Below are 18,007 nucleotides of genomic sequence, written 5' to 3' on the forward strand. Positions count from 1 at the left end.
GGCTTACATTAGTTGTTTTTTTGTTTTTTTTTTTTAATATATGAAATTTATTGTCAAATTGGTTTCCATACAACACCCAGTGCTCATCCCAAAAGGTGCCCTCCTCAATACCCATCACCCACCCTCCCCTCCCTCCCACCCCCCATCAACCCTCAGTTTGTTCTGTTTTTAACAGTCTCTTATGCTTTGGCTCTCTCCCACTCTAACCTCTTTTTTGTTTTTTTCTTCCCCTCCCCCATGGGTTTCTGTTAAGTTTCTCAGGATCCACATAAGAGTGAAACCATATGGTATCTGTCTTTCTCTGTATGGCTTATTTCACTTAGCATCACACTCTCCAGTTCCATCCACGTTGCTACAAAAGGCCATATTTCATTCTTTCTCATACGTAGTATTCCATTGTGTATATAAACCACAATTTCTTTATCCATTCATCAGTTGATGGACATTTAGGCTCTTTCCATAATTTGGCTATTGTTGAGAGTGCTTCTATAAACATTGGGGTACAAGTGCCCCTATGCATCAGTACTCCTGTATCCCTTGGATAAATTCCTAGCAGTGCTATTGCTGGGTCATAGGGTAGGTCTATTTTTAATTTTCTGAGGAACCTCCACACTGCTTTCCAGAGCGGCTGCACCAATTTGCATTCCTACCAACAGTGCAAGAGGATTCCTGTTTCTCCACATCCTCACCAGCATCTATAGTCTCCTGATTTGTTCATTTTGGCCACTCTGACTGGCGTGAGGTAAATCTGAGTGTGGTTTTGATTTGTATTTCCCTGATAAGGAGCGACGTTGAACATCTTTTCATGTGCCTGTTGGCCATCCGGATGTCTTCTTTAGAGAAGTGTCTATTCATGTTTTCTGCCCATTTCTTCACTGGGTTATTTGTTTTTCGGGTGTGGAGTTTGGTGAGCTCTTTATAGATTTTGGATACTAGCCCTTTGTCCGATATGTCATTTGCAAATATCTTTTCCCATTCCGTTGGTTGCCTTTTAGTTTTGTTGGTTGTTTCCTTTGCTGTGCAGGAGCTTTTTATCTTCATAAGGTCCCAGTAATTCACTTTTGCTTTTAATTCCCTTGCCTTTGGGGATGTGCCGAGTAAGAGATTGCTACGGCTGAGGTCGGAGAGGTCTTTTCCTGCTTTCTCCTCTACGGTTTTGATGGTTTCCTGTCTCACATTCAGGTCCTTTATCCATTTTGAGTTTATTTTTGTGAATGGTGTGAGAAAGTGGTCTAGTTTCAACCTTCTGCATGTTGCTGTCCAGTTCTCCCAGCACCATTTGTTAAAGAGACTGTCTTTTTTCCATTGGATGTTCTTTCCTGCTTTGTCAAAGATGAGTTGGCCATACGTTTGTGGGTCTAGTTCTGGGGTTTCTATTCTATTCCATTGGTCTATGTGTCTGTTTTTCTGCCAATACCATGCTGTCTTGATGATGACAGCTTTGTAGTAGAGGCTAAAGTCTGGGATTGTGATGCCTCCTGCTTTGGTCTTCTTCTTCAAAATTACTTTGGCTATTTGGGGCCTTTTGTGGTTCCATATGAATTTTAGGATTGCTTGTTCTCGTTTCGAGAAGAATGCTGGTGCAATTTTGATTGGGATTGCATTGAATGTGTAGATAGCTTTGGGTAGTATTGACATTTTGACAATATTTATTCTTCCAATCCATGAGCAGGGAATGTCTCTCCATTTCTTTATATCTTCTTCAATTACCTTCATAAGCTTTCTATAGTTTTCAGCATACAGATATTTTACATCTTTGGTTAGATTTATTCCTAGGTATTTTATGCTTCTTGGTGCAATTGTGAATGGGATCAGTTTCTTTATTTGTCTTTCTGTTGCTTCATTGTTAGTGTATAAGAATGCAACCGATTTCTGTACATTGATTTTGTATCCTGCAACTTTGCTGAATTCATGTATCAGTTCTAGCAGACTTTTGGTGGAGTCTATCGGATTTTCCATGTATAATATCATGTCATCTGCAAAAAGTGAAAGCTTGACTTCATCTTTGCCAATTTTGATGCCTTTGATTTCCTTTTGTTGTCTGATTGCTGATGCTAGAACTTCCAACACTATGTTAAAACAACAGCGGTGAGAGTGGGCATCCCTTTTGTGTTCCTGATCTCAGGGAAAAAGCTCTCAGTTTTTCCCCACTGAGGATGATGATAGCTGTGGGCTTTTCATAAATGGCTTTTATGATCTTTAAGTATGTTCCTTCTATCCCGACTTTCTCAAGGGTTTTTATTAAGAAAGGGTGCTGGATTTTGTCAAAGGCCTTTTCTGCATCGATTGACAGGATCATATGGTTCTTCTCTTTTTTTTTGTTAATGTGATGTATCACGTTGACTGATTTGCGAATGTTGAACCAGCCCTGCATCCCAGGAATGAATCCCACTTGATCATGGTGAATAATTCTTTTTATATGCCGTTGAATTCGATTTGCTAGTATCTTATTGAGAATTTTTGCATCCATATTCATCAGAGATATTGGCCTGTAGTTCTCTTTTTTTACTGGGTCTCTGTCTGGTTTAGGAATCAAAGTAATACTGACTTCACAGAATGAGTCTGGAAGTTTTCCTTCCCTTTCTATTTTTTGGAATAGCTTGAGGAGGATAGGTATTATCTCTGCTTTAAACGTCTGGTAGAACTCCCCTGGGAAGCCATCTGGTCCTGGACTCTTATTTGTTGGGAGATTTTTGATAACCAATTCAATTTCTTCACTGGTTGTGGGTCTGTTCGAACTTTCTATTTCCTCCTGATTGAGTTTTGGAAGAGTGGGTGTTTAGGAATTTGTCCATTTCTTCCAGGTTGTCCAATTTGTTGGCATATAGTTTTTCATAGTATTCCCTGATAATTGTTTGTATCTCTGAGGGATTGGTTGTAATAATTCCATTTTCATTCATGATTTTATTTATTTGGGTCATCTCCCTTTTCTTTTTGAGAAGCCTGGCTAGAGGTTTGTCAATTTTGTTTATTTTTTCAAAAAACCAACTCTTGGTTTCATTGATCTGGTCTACAGTTTTTTTAGAGTCTATATTGTTTATTTCTGCTCTGATCTTTATTATTTCTCTTCTTCTGCTGGGTTTAGGCTGTCTTTGCTGTTCTGCTTCTATTTCCTTTAGCTGCGCTGTTAGATTTTGTATTTGGGATTTTTCTTGTTTCTTGAGATAGGCCTGGATTGCAATGTATTTTCCTCTCAGGACTGCCTTCGCTGCGTCCCAAAGCGTATGGATTGTTGTATTTTCATTTTCGTTTGTTTCCATATATTTTTTAATTTCTTCTCTAATTGCCTGGTTGACCCACTCATTCGTTAGTAGGGTGTTCTTTAACCTCCATGCTTTTGGAGGTTTTCCGGACTTTTTCCTGTGTTTGATTTCAAGCTTCATAGCATTGTGGTCTGAAAGTATGCATGGTATAATTTCAATTCTTGTAAACTTATGAAGGGCTGTTTTGTGACCCAGTATATGATCTACCTTGGAGAATGTTCCATGTGCGCTCGAGAAGAAAGTATATTCTGTTGCTTTGGGATGCAGAGTTCTAAATATATCTGTCAAGTCCATCTGATCCAATGTATCATTCAGAGCCCTTGTTTCTTTATTGACCGTGTGTCTACATGATCTATCCATTTCTGTAAGTGGGGTGTTAAAGTCCCCTGCAATTACCACATTCTTATCAATAAGGTTGCTTATGTTTATGAGTAATTGTTTTATATATTTGGGGGCTCCTGTATTCGGCGCATAGACATTTATAATTGTTAGCTCTTCCTGCTGGATAGACCCTGTAATTATTATATAATGCCCTTCTTCATCTCTTGTTACAGCCTTTAAAGTCTAGTTTGTCTGATATAAGTATGGCTACTCCAGCTTTCTTTTGGCTTCCAGTAGCATGATAAATAGTTCTCCATCCCCTCACTCCCAATCTAAAGGTGTCCTCAGATCTAAAATGAGTCTCTTGTAGACAGCAAATAGATGGGTCTTGTTTTTTTATCCATTCTGATACCCTATGTCTTTTGGTTGGCACATTTAATCCATTTACATTCAGTGTTATTATAGAAAGATACGGGTTTAGAGTCATTGTGATGTCTGTATGTTTTATGCTTGTAGTGATGTCTCTGGTACTTTGTCTCACAGGATCCCCCTTAGGATCTCTTGTAGGGCTGGTTTAGTGGTGACAAATTCCTTCAGTTTTTGTTTGTTTGGGAAGACCTTTATCTCTCCTTCTATTCTAAATGACAGACTTGCTGGATAAAGGATTCTCGGCTGCATATTTTTTCTGTTTAGCACACTGAAGATATCGTGCCAATCCTTTCTGGCCTGCCAAGTTTCAAAAGAGAGATCAGTCACGAGTCTTATAGGTCTCCCTTTATATGTGAGGGCACGTTTATCCCTAGCTGCTTTCAGAATTTTCTCTTTGTCCTTGTATTTTGCCAGTTTCACTATGATATGTCATGCAGAAGATCGATTCAAGTTACATCTGAAGGGAGTTCTCTGTGCCTCTTGGATTTCAATGCCTTTTTCCTTCCCCAGTTCAGGGAAGTTCTCAGCTATAATTTCTTCAAGTACCCCTTCAGCACCTTTCCCTCTCTCTTCCTCCTCTGGGATACCAATTATGCGTATATTACTTCTTTTTAGTGTATCACTTAGTTCTCTAATTTTCCCCTCATACTCCTGGATTTTTTTGTCTCTCTTTCTCTCAGCTTCCTCTTTTTCCATAACTTTATCTTCTAGTTCACCTATTCTCTCCTCTGCCTCTTCAATCCGAGCCGTCGTCATTTCCATTTTGTTTTGCATTTCGTTTAAAGCGCTTTTCAGCTCCTCGTGACTGTTCCTTAGTCCCTTGATCTCTGTAGCAAGAGATTCTCTGCTGTCCTCTATACTGTTTTCAAGCCCAGCGATTAATTTTATGACTATTATTCTAAATTCACTTTCTGTTATATTATTTAAATCCTTTTTGATCAGTTCATTAGCTGTTGTTATTTCCTGGAGATTCTTCTGAGGGGAATTCTTCTGTTTGGTCATTTTGGATAGTCCCTGGAGTGGTGAGGACCTGCAGGGCACTTCCCCTGTGCTGTGGTGTATAACTGGAGTTGGTGGGTGGGGCTGCAGTCCGACCCGATGTCTGCCCCCAGCCCACCGCTGGGGCCACAGTCAGACTGGTGTGTGCCTTCTCTTCCCCTCTCCTAGGGGCAGGATTCACTGTGGGGTGGCGTGGCCCGTCTGGGCTACTTGCACACTTCCAGGCTTGTGGTGCTGGGGATCTGGCATATTAGCTGGGGTGGGTAGGCAAGGTGCACGGGGGCAGGAGGGGCAGGCTTAGCTCGCTTCTCCTTAGGTGATCCACTTCAGGAGGGGCCCTGTGGCAGCGGGAGGGAGTCAGATCCACTGCCGGAGGTTCGGCTCCGCAGAAGCACAGAGTTGGGTGTTTGTGCGGAGTGGCAAGTTGCCCGGCAGGAACTGGTTTCCTTTGGGATTTTGGCTGGGGGATGGGCGGGGGAGATGGCGCTGGCGAGTGCATTTGTTCCCCACCAAACTGAGCTCTGTCGTCTGGGGGCTCAGCAACTCTCCCTCCCTTTGTCCTCCAGCCTTCCCGCTTTCTGAGCAGAGCTGTTAACTTATGACCTCCCAGACGCTAAGTCGCGCTTGCTGTCGGAACACAGTCCGTCCGGCCCCTCTGCTTTTGCCAGCCAGACTGGGGGCTCTGCTTGGCTGGCGGGCCGCCCCTCAGCCCCGGCTCCCTCCCGCCAGTCCGTGGAGCGCACACCGCCTCGCCGCCCTTCCTACCCTCTTCTGTGGGCCTCTCATCTGCGCTTGGCTCTGGAGACTCCTTTCTGCTAATCCTCTGGCGGTTTTCTGGGTTCTTTAGGCAGGTGTAGGTGGAATCTAAGTGATCAGCAGGATGCGCGGTGAGCCCAGTGTCCTCCTAGGCCGCCATCTTCCCTCTCCTACATTAGTTGTTTTTTAAATCATGCCAAGGAAGTTTTTTTCCACTTCTGGTCAAATATTAGTTTTGTTTAGAAAAGGCAGTTGAATGTTAATAAATGCTTTTTTAAAAAAATTACTTGTATCTGTTGTCTCCTTTAAATCTCTTAATGTAGTGTTGTAAATGGAGTTCTTTAAACTTGAACTAAATTTGTATTCCTAGTATAAACCCTGCATAGCTATTTTATTGTAGTTTTCAGTGAAATGAGATGTTAATTTTTTTATTTAGCACTTTAAAATTAATTTATTAAGATTGGCCTCTAGTTTTCTTTTCTCATGTCCTAATTTAATTTTGATTTTATGCTTTTCATCTTTTAAAAAAAAATAACCTCTGGAACATGGAAATTACCTGCTAATTACAAGGTTAGTTGCCTTTGTCCTCAGATCTATGTAGACCAAGTTCTTGTTTTAAAAAGAATTTTTTTTTATTGAAGCACAGTGTACACACAGATTCACTATTTTAAAGTAAGATTCACATCATAAATGTTCAGCTTCCTGGATTTGAATAAACTGAACATACTGCTGTGTTGAGTACCCAAATCAAAAAATAGAACATTAGTGGTGCTCTAAAATTCTTCTATGTCTTCCTTCGAAGCCCCATCATTCTGACCAGGAGTAACTGCTATTGTGATTTCTGGCAGCACGGATCAGTTTTTCCTGTAAATTGGAATCATTTACAATGGAACTATATATTCTCTTGTGTTCAAGATTCTCTCCATGTTTTCACAAGTAGTTGTGAGTTATTCTTGGATATATGTTTTCTACTTTGTAACTGTGCTGTAAACTGTATTAATGGGCATGTGGGTAGTTTACAGTATTTCCTGTTTTGAATATTTCTGCTGTGAATATTTTCTGGTTTGTCTTTTGGTGGATATAAAAATCGTGTTACTCTGAATGTGGTTACCAGACTAGTAGCATTGATGTTACCTGCAGACTTCTTAAAATACAGAATCTAATGCTCCAACCAAAAGTACTGCATCAGAATCTACACTTTAACAAGATCCCCAGTGCACATTACCTTTATAATTGCGTGATCTCTAGATGGAAGACTCAACATTGGTGATTTATTTATTTATTTATTTATTGTTCATTATATGAAGTTTATTGTCAAATTGGTTTCCATACAACACCCAGTGCTCATCCCAAAAGGTGCCCTCCTCAATACCCATCACCCACCCTTCCCTCCCTCCCACCCCCCATCAACCCTCAGTTCTCAGTTTTTAAGAGTCCCTTATGCTTTGGCTCTCTTCCACTCTAACCTCTTTTTTTTTTTTTCCTTCCAACATTGGTGATTTATAAATGTTTAGTCTTTGAGCTACTTAGGATAATGAAGGGGATTAGAAGTTAGGACAGCTGGTAGCCCTAAAAAATGAGAAGTTGTTTTAGAACTCTTTGCCACAAAGTCTTTCTCATCTTCCCTTAACCTTTTCACCTTGTGTTAAGCAGATCATTTCAGAGGAAGGTTGGAAGATCATAGAGGACTAGAACTCATACTGAAGTCCCATAGTTGTTGGTACTTTTGCTTGGTTCAGTATGTGAGTTGTTGTTGTTGTTGTTTTTTTTTTTAAGTTCAAAATTTGCTCCTCCTTCCTGGATCTGGTCCAAATGTGACTATATATGAGATACATTCTTTGGTCACTGGGTGGGAATTGCTTTCATTAATCTGATTTCATTTTAAATGGAGTTTATTTTTATTTCTTTTGATTTGTTTTGATAGGGTTCAGAGCACTTTAGAAAAATAGCTATACTTCATCATTTATATTATGGACTTCTGTACTGATGTTTTTCTTCCTATGTATTTTGTTGGGGATTGAACTGGATAAAATTCAGTGATGGCACTTAGTTAAATTTCTGAAAGTGAGAGCAGTAATCCCTAAAATTACTAAAGAAAAATTAAACATGAAGAGAGTATGAGTGGGGGAGAGGGACATTGGGAGAGAAAGAATCTCCAGCAGGCTCCACGTTCAGCATGGAACCCCACATGGGGCTCAATCCCACCATCCTGGGATCATGACCTGAGCCGAAATCAAGAGTCAGACCCTCAACTGATGGAACCACCAGGCACCTGTTTTCTTTTTTTTTAAAGAAACTTATTACATATGTACACTGTACACTATATTTAAGATTGCTTCTTGAGTTTTACAAAAATGGTAACTTACTATATATAGTCTTTTTCTGCAATTTGAATTTTTCATTCAGTTTTCTTTTTAAGTTTTATCCATGTTGACAGTTGTTTTGGTCCATTTATAATCATACTCTTACATGAATACACTATACATATACAATATATATAATTCTGTATAATAAAGTATAGAACATATTTACATATGTAATACTCTTGTGTGACTGTGCCACATATTTTTATTCTCTTACTGATGCACATATGAGTTGTTTCCTTTTTGCTGGTACGAACAAAGCTGCCATGAACATCCCTTAAATTGCTAAGTATATGTTTTTAAGTCATAAATTGTGTTGAGTTATATCATAGACCTATGGAGGTAGTTTTTTCTTTTTAATATGTTGATGTTGTTAATTACCTTTTGAAGACTTTGTGATGTTAAAATGCCCTTGCATACGGGGGAAAAACCGAAGTTGGTCATAATGTTTTGTCTGTTCAGTTTCCTTTGGGGTTGTTTTGCTAATAATTGTTTTGGAGATATTGCGTCTACTTGTGAGAGTTTTCCTTGTCATGTCAAAATTATGTTCACTTGGTAGAATGGGTTGGGGAATAATTCCTCTATTTCCGGGAATGGTTGTAGGAAATTGAAATAATTTGTTCTTTGAGATTTGGTAGAGCTCACCTGTAAAACTGTTAAGGTATGATGTAGAGATTTAAGTATTGATTCAATTTCTATATGACAGTTTGATTTGTTTATCCAGAGGAGAAGTTAATATACTTTCAAAAAGTATACTCTTTTAAAATTAGGATTAAGATTGATTTATAGCTTCACTATAGTATACGATTTGTTCTTGTTCCCCTGTCTTTGACTGGTTTTGTTATTAGCAAACTTAAAACTGTTTTCCAGTCAGTCATGTGATTGAAAAAGCTATTTCCTTCCTTTGATTTCCATTCTGTGTAGTTGAGTAAGCTTTAGTTACCATTTATTTTTCTTTTGGAAAACTCCCTTAGATAGGCTACTAGGCTGTTTGTTTTTCTTATTGATTTATATAATTCTCCTTTGTCCTATGGGTCGTGCATTGGAATGGCTTAAAATTTGTGTACCACCAGATACTAATTTGGATTTGCTTCAAAATGTTAATTGCTTTAGAAATGGATGATGGACCTTCTGGAAGAGATCATTTCATGAGAAGTGGATTTGCTTCTGGGAGGAGTTTGGGAAACAGAGGTATCTTTGTCTTTCATTAAAACTTCTCAACTGTTGAATGGTAGAATGAATAGAGACTATTATGGCTGTTGAGTGCAAAGCTAAATCTGTTATAACTCTCTGCAGAGTAGACTTTGAGGTAATGAGTTTATTATTTTTTCAGCTATGAGTGTTCTTTTTGCCTTTTTTTCCTTTTCTGGGATAGTAGGAGATAGTTAAATTGATAAAAATAGATTGGTTAGATTGATTAAAGAGAGTTGGTTTACAGAGCTGCTACTTAATGTGATTATTGATTTCCAACAATTGGCATGGGAGGAGTGTTGGTAAAAACTTCACAGATGAGGGTGAGAAGAACCTGTTTTTTTTAAAATTTCTCCAGAAAGACAGCACAGAAGCATTTCTCTTAGGTCATTAATATTAAGAGGTTATTTTCCCAGTGTTGAAACTTTTCATTGTTATTTTTAGATCAACCGTGTGATCTGATAATGACACAGCAGAACACCTTACTGTGGTCCATTTTTAGAATTGTTATTAAAATGCTGAAAATATTCTGCTTTATGTTTTAGTATAGTGTGATAAAATATGAGAACCTTCAATTTATTTAAATATCTTTATGACCATTTATTTCTTTTACAGGATGCCATAAATAAGGGCTAATTGGTAGTTTTAAATACACAAAACATTTAATCTTGAATTCATTAGATGTTAGTTGAAAAATCTTATTTCTAAGGATTTTTATTCATTGGAAACTAAAGGTGTGGCATTTCATTTGATATTTGGAAAACTTAATTTCTTGTTTGGATTCAGTTAACATAGTTAACATGTGGATCTATATTTTGATATAATTTGGAAATAATTATTTAAAAAAAATTTAAGTTTATTTATTTTGAGAGAGAGCATGAGTGGGGTAGGGGCGGAGAGAGAACCCCAAGCAGGCTTGGCACCATCAGCACAGAACCCAGTATGGGGCTCGAACCCATGAACTGTGAGATTATCATGCAAGCCAGAATCAAGAGTTGGATGCTTAACCAACTGAGCCACCTAGGTGCCCCAATTTATTCCTTAAATATGCACATATATTCTGTTTTTAAAACCTTCATAGTAAGAAGCATTGATGAATAAAAATCATGTAATCTTGCCAAGAGGTTCAGGTGTGGGTTTTGTTAGTTATTACTAACATTAGAGATAATATCTTAATATTACACTTAGAGAAATATTTAATACTGGATTTATTTTAAAACTTTATTTTTGAGTAGATGTTTTTAAGTCCCATTTTAGAATAGATGAGGTGACACTTTTTGATGTAGATTTCAAAATATTATTGAATAAAATCTTTTTAAAAGTTTAAATACTTTATTTTTACCAAAGCCAGAAATGTTTTGAATTAACTATTTTTAAATTTTCAAGTTCAGAAAGTATACTTATATATCTTGTTAAAGTTTTACATTAATTGAATGTACTTTTTTTCTCTCTTTTTTTTTTAATTGAAGTATAGTTGACCTAAAATATTGCATTAGTTTCAGGTGTACAATGAAGTAATTCATCACCTGTATGGGTTGTGGTATGCTCACCACAAATGTAGCTACCATCTGTTACCATACAACACTATTAACAGTATCATTGATTATATTCCCTATGCTGTACTTTTCATCTGTGTGACTTACTCATTCCATAACTGGAAGCTTGTATCTCTGAATAAAAGCTTTTTAAACTAGAAAAACACCACTTAGACAGTTTTTACTACACGTTGTTAATTTCATATGGGTTAGGTTGAAAAACAAACTTATCAAAACTCTTGGTTGAATGTTAATACTTATAAAAGTTATCATTGTACCACATACAATCTTGGGAATTCATAGACCCATTAATATAACTCCTTTTCGTTATTGTTAACCCGCTATTTTAGTTTCAACCTCTGTGATATTTTTTTCTCAGAACTTGCATAGCTAGTAATTTGTTTTTGAAATTGTCTCTTAATTGCTTATAATACAGCATTGATCCCCTTTTTATGTTCTATAAAGTATAACATAAATAGCTTTAACTTCTTGAATCACACACATCTTTAGAATCTGATGAAAATATGGATAATTGCTCTTAAGCAGTTTTGCACGTGGCTTTAGAAGTTTTGCAGGTCCTTTAACTTAGTTGTATTAAGATATTACACAGATAGGTAAGACACAATTTATGCAGTTTTTGTTGTTTCAGATGTCTTTTGTTCTAGTGTTTTGTTCTAAATAACCATGCTTCTTGCCTTAGCACCTCTGCCCTCAGAAAGATTAATGTAGTGATAGAGAAACACATGGAAAGAAATAAAGTGGTAGTGTGCTGTGGGAATGTGGAGAAAGGATTGATGATGACAGGAGGTCTGAAAGAATACTTCTTCAGATAAGGTTGCCTTTGAACTGGGGTTTTGAAGTGTGAAAGGAATTTTGATAGGAAAAAATAGGAAAACGGAATGCCATGCTGAAGAATTTTGGTAGGAAAATATGAAAGCAGGGAATGCCTTGCTGAAGTATACAGGAAGGTACACAGTATTAGAAGTTCACAGTGTGGAACATGGGACATTGTTTGGTGTGAATTAAAATGTTGAGAGCTCAGTGTTATGTGGTAGGAGATAAAGTTCAAAGATAATATGAGTAAAGACGCTGGAAGAGTGGAGAGGTGATAAGGGGAGTGGCAGTCACAGCTCTTATTTCTTTATTGCCTAGTTCCTTCCTAATTTGAATTTTAAAAGTGGAAAGATTGAGAAGTTTAAGTGTTAACAGAATAAATAAGTAATAATTAAAAAATCGCACAAGAATATAACATGTTCAGTAGCATGTAACCTTCATACAGGGGCATAAGTTTAAGTAGCTGGCTCTATACAGGGTGAGGTTTCAATATACAGAAAATCACAGTTGAATTTCCTCATTAAAAGTCAGGAAAAGTCATTCATGAAATAACAACTAATAGAAAGCTGTATTTCACCAGTAGTATATTTATGGTTTTACCTTAGTATTATAAGTTACGAATTTTTTATAAAAAGTTGAAGGGTATTATATCTTTATAAGTTCTTATACTTGTTTCTCCCTATCCTTGGAGGTACCTTTACCCTAAAGATTAATTTAAAATAGGGACATCTGGATAGCTCAGTTGGTTAAGCATCCAACTTTGGCTCAGGTCATGGTCTCACGGTTTGGGAGTTTGAGCCCCACGTTGGGCTCTGTGCTGACAGCTCAGAGCCTGGAGCCTGCTTCAGATTCTGTGGCCCCTCCCTCTCTGCCCCTCCCCTGCTGGCATTCTGTGTCTCTCTCAAAAATAAGGAAACATTAAAAAAATAAAAATAAAACTTAATTATTTAAAATAAAATTAAATAATTTATTTACTTAAAGGTTTTTTTGTTGTTTGTTTGTTTTTTTTGAGAGAGAGAGAGAGAAAGAGCATAAGCAGGGGAGGGGCAGAGAAAAGGGGATACAGAATCCCAATTAGGCTTGGCACCATCAGTGCAAAGCCCCACACAGGGCTTAAACCCACAAACCATGAGATCATGACCTGAGCCAAGATCAAGAGTGGGACATTCAACCAACTGCACCATCAAGGCACCCCCTGAAGATTTTATTTTTAAGTAATTTTTACATGCAACGTGGGACTTGAATTTGCAACTCTGAGACCAAGAGTTGCATGCTCTACCGAAGGACCCAGCAAGGTTCCCTCCTTTTTTTTTTTTTTTTTTTTTTTTAAAGATTTTATTTTTAAGCAATCTCAAGGAGTCCTTTAATTTCTAGTCTTTGATGGCACAGTTATATGTTTTAAAGAGTTTTAACTCTGTCTGAATTTTCAGATGCTGGCGAGTCTAGTAAAAGGGAGAATACATCCACAATGGGTGGCTTTGGAGTTGGAAAGAGTTTTGGAAACAGAGGTAAACTGCTGATGATAATCTTATAATCACAATTTAGTTTTTTTTTTCCTGTACTCAAGACTCTTCCCCTGTGGCCCCCAGCAAGAGATCCATCTTATATACTTCAAAAGGTGAATTTGAGTTGAGCAAAGAACCAGTAGTAGCTTTGAAGTTACATTTTTTTTTTTTCTTAAAAACTAAAAACTGTATATCAGAACTGGAGCATAACTTAAGAACAAGACTGATAATGTGAAGATGGACGACTTTACCAAGCATTTTGGAAACCAGACAGTTGAAGAGGGTTGAATGTTGGGAAAGGTCAGTTGTGGAGGGTAGTAGATAGATTATAATCCTTTCTGAACCAACTTAAAAGATTGCAAATACTGACATGAACTAAATAACTGAAAACTTAGGTTTTATGGAATATGCTATTTCTGTATAGATTATCTTTATTTGGAAATTATGTATCTTTTCAAGGAAAAACTCTTTTCCTCTAATTACACATTGAAGCTATAGGGTACTTACTTTTATATCATAATTGTGTATTAGATTTCTGTGTTAAAAGGGATGTTAGATTATTTTGTACCTGAGATATTAAGTGACTTTATATATACATTCTGCATATAAATTTAATACCTGTCAAAGTGATTAGTCTCTGTATTGCAGAAGCCATCATTTAATATAAATATATTTTATAATTTTGCTTAAATACTGATTGACAGGCATCTTACATTCACATTTAATTTTAAGGTATATTATTCCATGAATGTCTTTGCACTAAAGATAATTTAAGTAAGATTCAACATTTAAAAATTTTATGAAATATTACTGATAGATCCTTTTAAAATTAATTTTAGAGACATATCTGTATGTTCCAGAGACACGTAAATCTATGTACAGGTTTTTATTATATGAGAAATCTGAAAGTAGAGTTAAATGAAAGATGTAAAAAAAAACTTGGTGAAAATAAAAAATGTTAGAAGAATTTCCTTATTACTGAGATGGGAAAAATTACTGATTATTGGATTATAATTGAGTAATATTGTCCTCTGGCAAATGAAGAGATTGAAGGTTTTAAAACATTTGATATTTTGAATAGAAAGTATGTAGTGTGTTATGTTGATATATAGCCGTAGTTTGACCATATAATATAGAAGAATATATGACATCTGAGATGCTATAGCGTTGGCTGACATTTTACCTTAGTTAAATGACACAATGCAGAAATTGTTACCCAACCCATGTGAGTTTAAAAAAAAAATTTTTTTTTTTAACATTTATTTATTATTGAGCGACAGAGAGACACAGAGCGTGAGCAGGGGAGGTGTAGAGAGAGAGGGAGACAGAATCTGAAGTAGGCTCCAGGCTCTGGGCTGTCAGTGCAGAGACTGACATGGGGCTCGAACTCACAAACTGTGAGATCATGACCTGAGCCAAAGTTGGTTGCCTAACCAACTGAGCCATCCAGGTGCCCCCCAACCCGTGTGAGTTTTTATTCAGTATTTATATTTATAGTTCTGTGTCGTTTATCCTGTATTAAAGGGGCATCATAACAAGAAGCACTTGTTTTGCTGTTTTTTTCCCTTTGTTTTTTGGTTTGTTTACCACAGAGATACAGGTAATTGTTTTCAGAAATTTGCAAGTTTAATTTTCTATTTTGTATAGGTTTTTCAAATAACAAGTTTGAAGAAGGTGATAGCTCTGGTTTCTGGAGACGTAAGTTTAATGTTTTTTGTAGTGGCTTTTAAAATTGAATGTTCAGAGTACATGCTAAAGGGAAAACTAAGATTAAGTGTCACAGTGGTTTTCAGTTCTAATTTATTCAAACCCACTTTCATACAGCAATTATAACCAGAGCCCTGACCAAGAATTCAGGCATCCTAGTTTGGCCTATTGCCATTTGACTTAGTCTATGAGGTGCGACTTCTGAATGGTTTGCTACCTTAAGAAAAAGGGGATAATAGAAAGAACAAGTTAAGAATCAAAACTCCATGTCCATATACACATACAGTTTGGGACATGCAGATCCCTATTCAGACTTACATAATTCTTGACAGTGGAAAAAGATTCATGAGTATGTAGATGACTGCTGCTATCAAGGCATTTCTATCAAAAGTACTGACACACTGGTTTGGTGGAGTAAAGAGAATGATGAGAGTAGAGTAGTGTTATCAGAAGATAGATTATAAAAATTAATAGTGCTTTCTACTGATTAAGTAGATTTGGATGAGGCCTTGGAACCTGTATTTAAAAAGCCTGCCTGGTGATCCTGATGTCATTTTGTTTGGTAATCACTTATCTATGGAAACATAATGACATAATACATTTTGGATTTGCAACTTTGTTTCCTGGCCCTGCTTTGTGACCTAGTTGAATGACTTAGAGCAAGTTGCTTAATTTGTCAGAGCCACAATTTGCTATTCTGCAGAGTGGAGGCCATCATATTAAAAGGTTGTTAGGCAAACTTAATGAAAATGTGTGTGAAAATATGAAGTTTAATACCACACACATTCATGGTAAATAGTAAATGCCATCCATCTTCATGATTTATTTGAGACCTAATCTTTTTATACTCTTAACAGCGATTCTCAACATCAATACCAAGCCTAGAATGATAACCTTAAAACCTGTTTGGAGTTAGATGGGGTTTTAATATCTCTAATAAGACTGTTTCCCTAAACTGTCGTCAGTCTCATCCTGCCTAATTGTCTCTTCATTTTTTCATATCTTATTCAAATGAAAATGTACATAACATAGAAGTAATATTTAACAGAAGAAAAAAAAACCAATTTTTATTCTTTTCCATTTCTGTTCTACCTAATCTCCCATTTTTAAATCTGTTAATATTTCAAGATCATGTTCACCTAACCAATTTGTGCTTTTGAGCACAAAGTCCAGTTTCTCCTGGCACCTGAGAGAACTTGTTTCCTCCAAAATGGTCTGCTTTCTTCTCTTTTGTCTTCTTTCTTCTGTTCTCAAGCTTGTGTCCCCTTAAAAAAACAAACAAAAAAAAACCCCCAAAACCCCACATATATATGGATTGAATTCTGTCATTCTTACAGTTGTTGTTGGCAAGCCCAGGAACAGATTTTAATATCATGATAGAAGCTATTACTCTGCATGCAAATGAATAGCATCTTTTGTGGTCGTTATTGGCCCTGCAGTCTTGTTTCCTCTAGCTGGTATAGCTTTTATCTTTTGATAAAAGATGATAATACCCATTTCATAAGGTTTTTGTGAAGATTTAAAAAGTTAGTACATATTATTCATTTAGAACAGTGCTAAACTATACTGAATTCTGTTATTACTATTAATTTTTAATTTTATGTGATATTATTTATATAAAAATATAATAATATATGTGACATTTTTGCATACTAATATATATTTGATATGTTTTATATAATCAATGTATTATGTGTTATTTATGTTTATATGTTTAAAGTGTCTTTATATTTTATTTAAGTTACATATTTTATACAGTTTTAGTGATTTTTATGTAATTAATAATATAATGTGGTCATAGCTGATGTTGGGATAATCTCTCTTTTTTATCCTTGGCTTTATCTTCTAACTCTACAGTGATTTTATTTTTTAACTTTATTTTTTAAAATTTACATCCAAATTAGCGTATATTGCAGCAGTGATTTCAGGAGTAGATTCCTTAATGCCCCTTACCCATTTAGGCCATCCCCCCCTCCCACACCCCCTCCAGTAACCCTCTGTTCTCCATATTTATGAGTCTCTTATGTTTTGTCCCCCTCCCTGTTTTTATATTATTTTTGTTTCCCTTCCCCTATGTTCTTCTGTTTTGTCTCTTAAAGTCCTCATATGAGCGAAGTCATAAATTTATCTTTCTCTAATTTCACTTAGCATAATACCCTCCAGTTACATCCACGTAGTTGCAAATGGCAAGATTTCATTCTTTTTGATTGCTGAGTAGTACTCCCTTGTATGTATGTATGTATGTATGTACCATATATATATGTATGTCATATGGTACATACATATACATATATATATGGTACATACATATACATATATATATATACATATATATGGTACATACATATCATACATATCACATCTTCTTTATCCATTCATCCATCAATGGACATTTGGGCTCTTTCCATACTTTGGCTATTGTCGGTAGTGCTGCTATAAACCTTGGGGTGCATGTGTCCCTTCGAAACAGCACACCTGTATCCCTTGGATAAATACCTAGTAGTGCAATTGCTGGGTCATAGGGTAGTTCTATTTTTAGTTTTTTGAGGAACCTCCATACTGTTTTCCAGAGTGGCTGCACCAGCTTGCATTCCCATACAGTGATTTTTTAAAATAACTTGTTATTTTGAAATAGTCTAAGACTTACAACAAGTTAGAAAGTTAGAGTTAACAAGTTAGAGTGTTTCCTTCACCCCTCTGCTAATATAATTGTTCCCTTCACCCAACTTCTCCTAATGTCATTAGCCTATTTTAATTCCCAGTGTGGTCAAAATATAGGTTTGTTTTAGGGGAATAATTGGACAAAAATAATGTGAGACTTCTTTCTCCTTCTCACTTCTCAAATTAATTCATAGGTTTTTTTTTTTTCATATAAGGCAATAATTGTTAGCTGTCATCATTATTCCAGGGTGTGCTAACCTTTCCCCAATTTTTTCCTTCATGTTAAGTTCCCTTGTAGTATTAAATCCTGCCTTCTAGAAAGTTGTCTGGTTGTTAGATTGTTCTTAAGGAATGTTTGGTAGTCGTTGACTTCATTTGAAGTAGGAGCCTGCAACAAGAGCTCTGGGGCATTTCTTATAGAACAATATTAATTGTTAAATTAG

The 18,007-nt window shown here is 36.3% G+C and overlaps 1 protein-coding gene across 6 annotated transcripts in view; it reads left to right on the forward strand.

Moving 5' to 3' along the window:
- Window positions 1-18,007, forward strand: part of DDX4 (DEAD-box helicase 4) — an 82,338-nt gene that overhangs the window by 22,402 nt on the left and 41,929 nt on the right. For 3 of the 6 annotated variants that reach the window (XM_042939035.1, XM_042939075.1, XM_042939043.1), the window contains exons 4-6: window positions 9,245-9,322; window positions 13,122-13,199; window positions 14,844-14,894. In XM_042939035.1, the coding sequence (XP_042794969.1) occupies window positions 9,245-9,322; window positions 13,122-13,199; window positions 14,844-14,894 (207 nt within the window). The remainder of the gene's footprint in view (window positions 1-9,244; window positions 9,323-13,121; window positions 13,200-14,843; window positions 14,895-18,007) is intronic. The other 3 variants (XM_042939052.1, XM_042939068.1, XM_042939059.1) reach the window with 2 other exon arrangements.

Source organism: Panthera leo, chromosome A1 (assembly GCF_018350215.1).
Source record: "Panthera leo isolate Ple1 chromosome A1, P.leo_Ple1_pat1.1, whole genome shotgun sequence".
NCBI classification, from domain to species: domain Eukaryota; kingdom Metazoa; phylum Chordata; class Mammalia; order Carnivora; family Felidae; genus Panthera; species Panthera leo.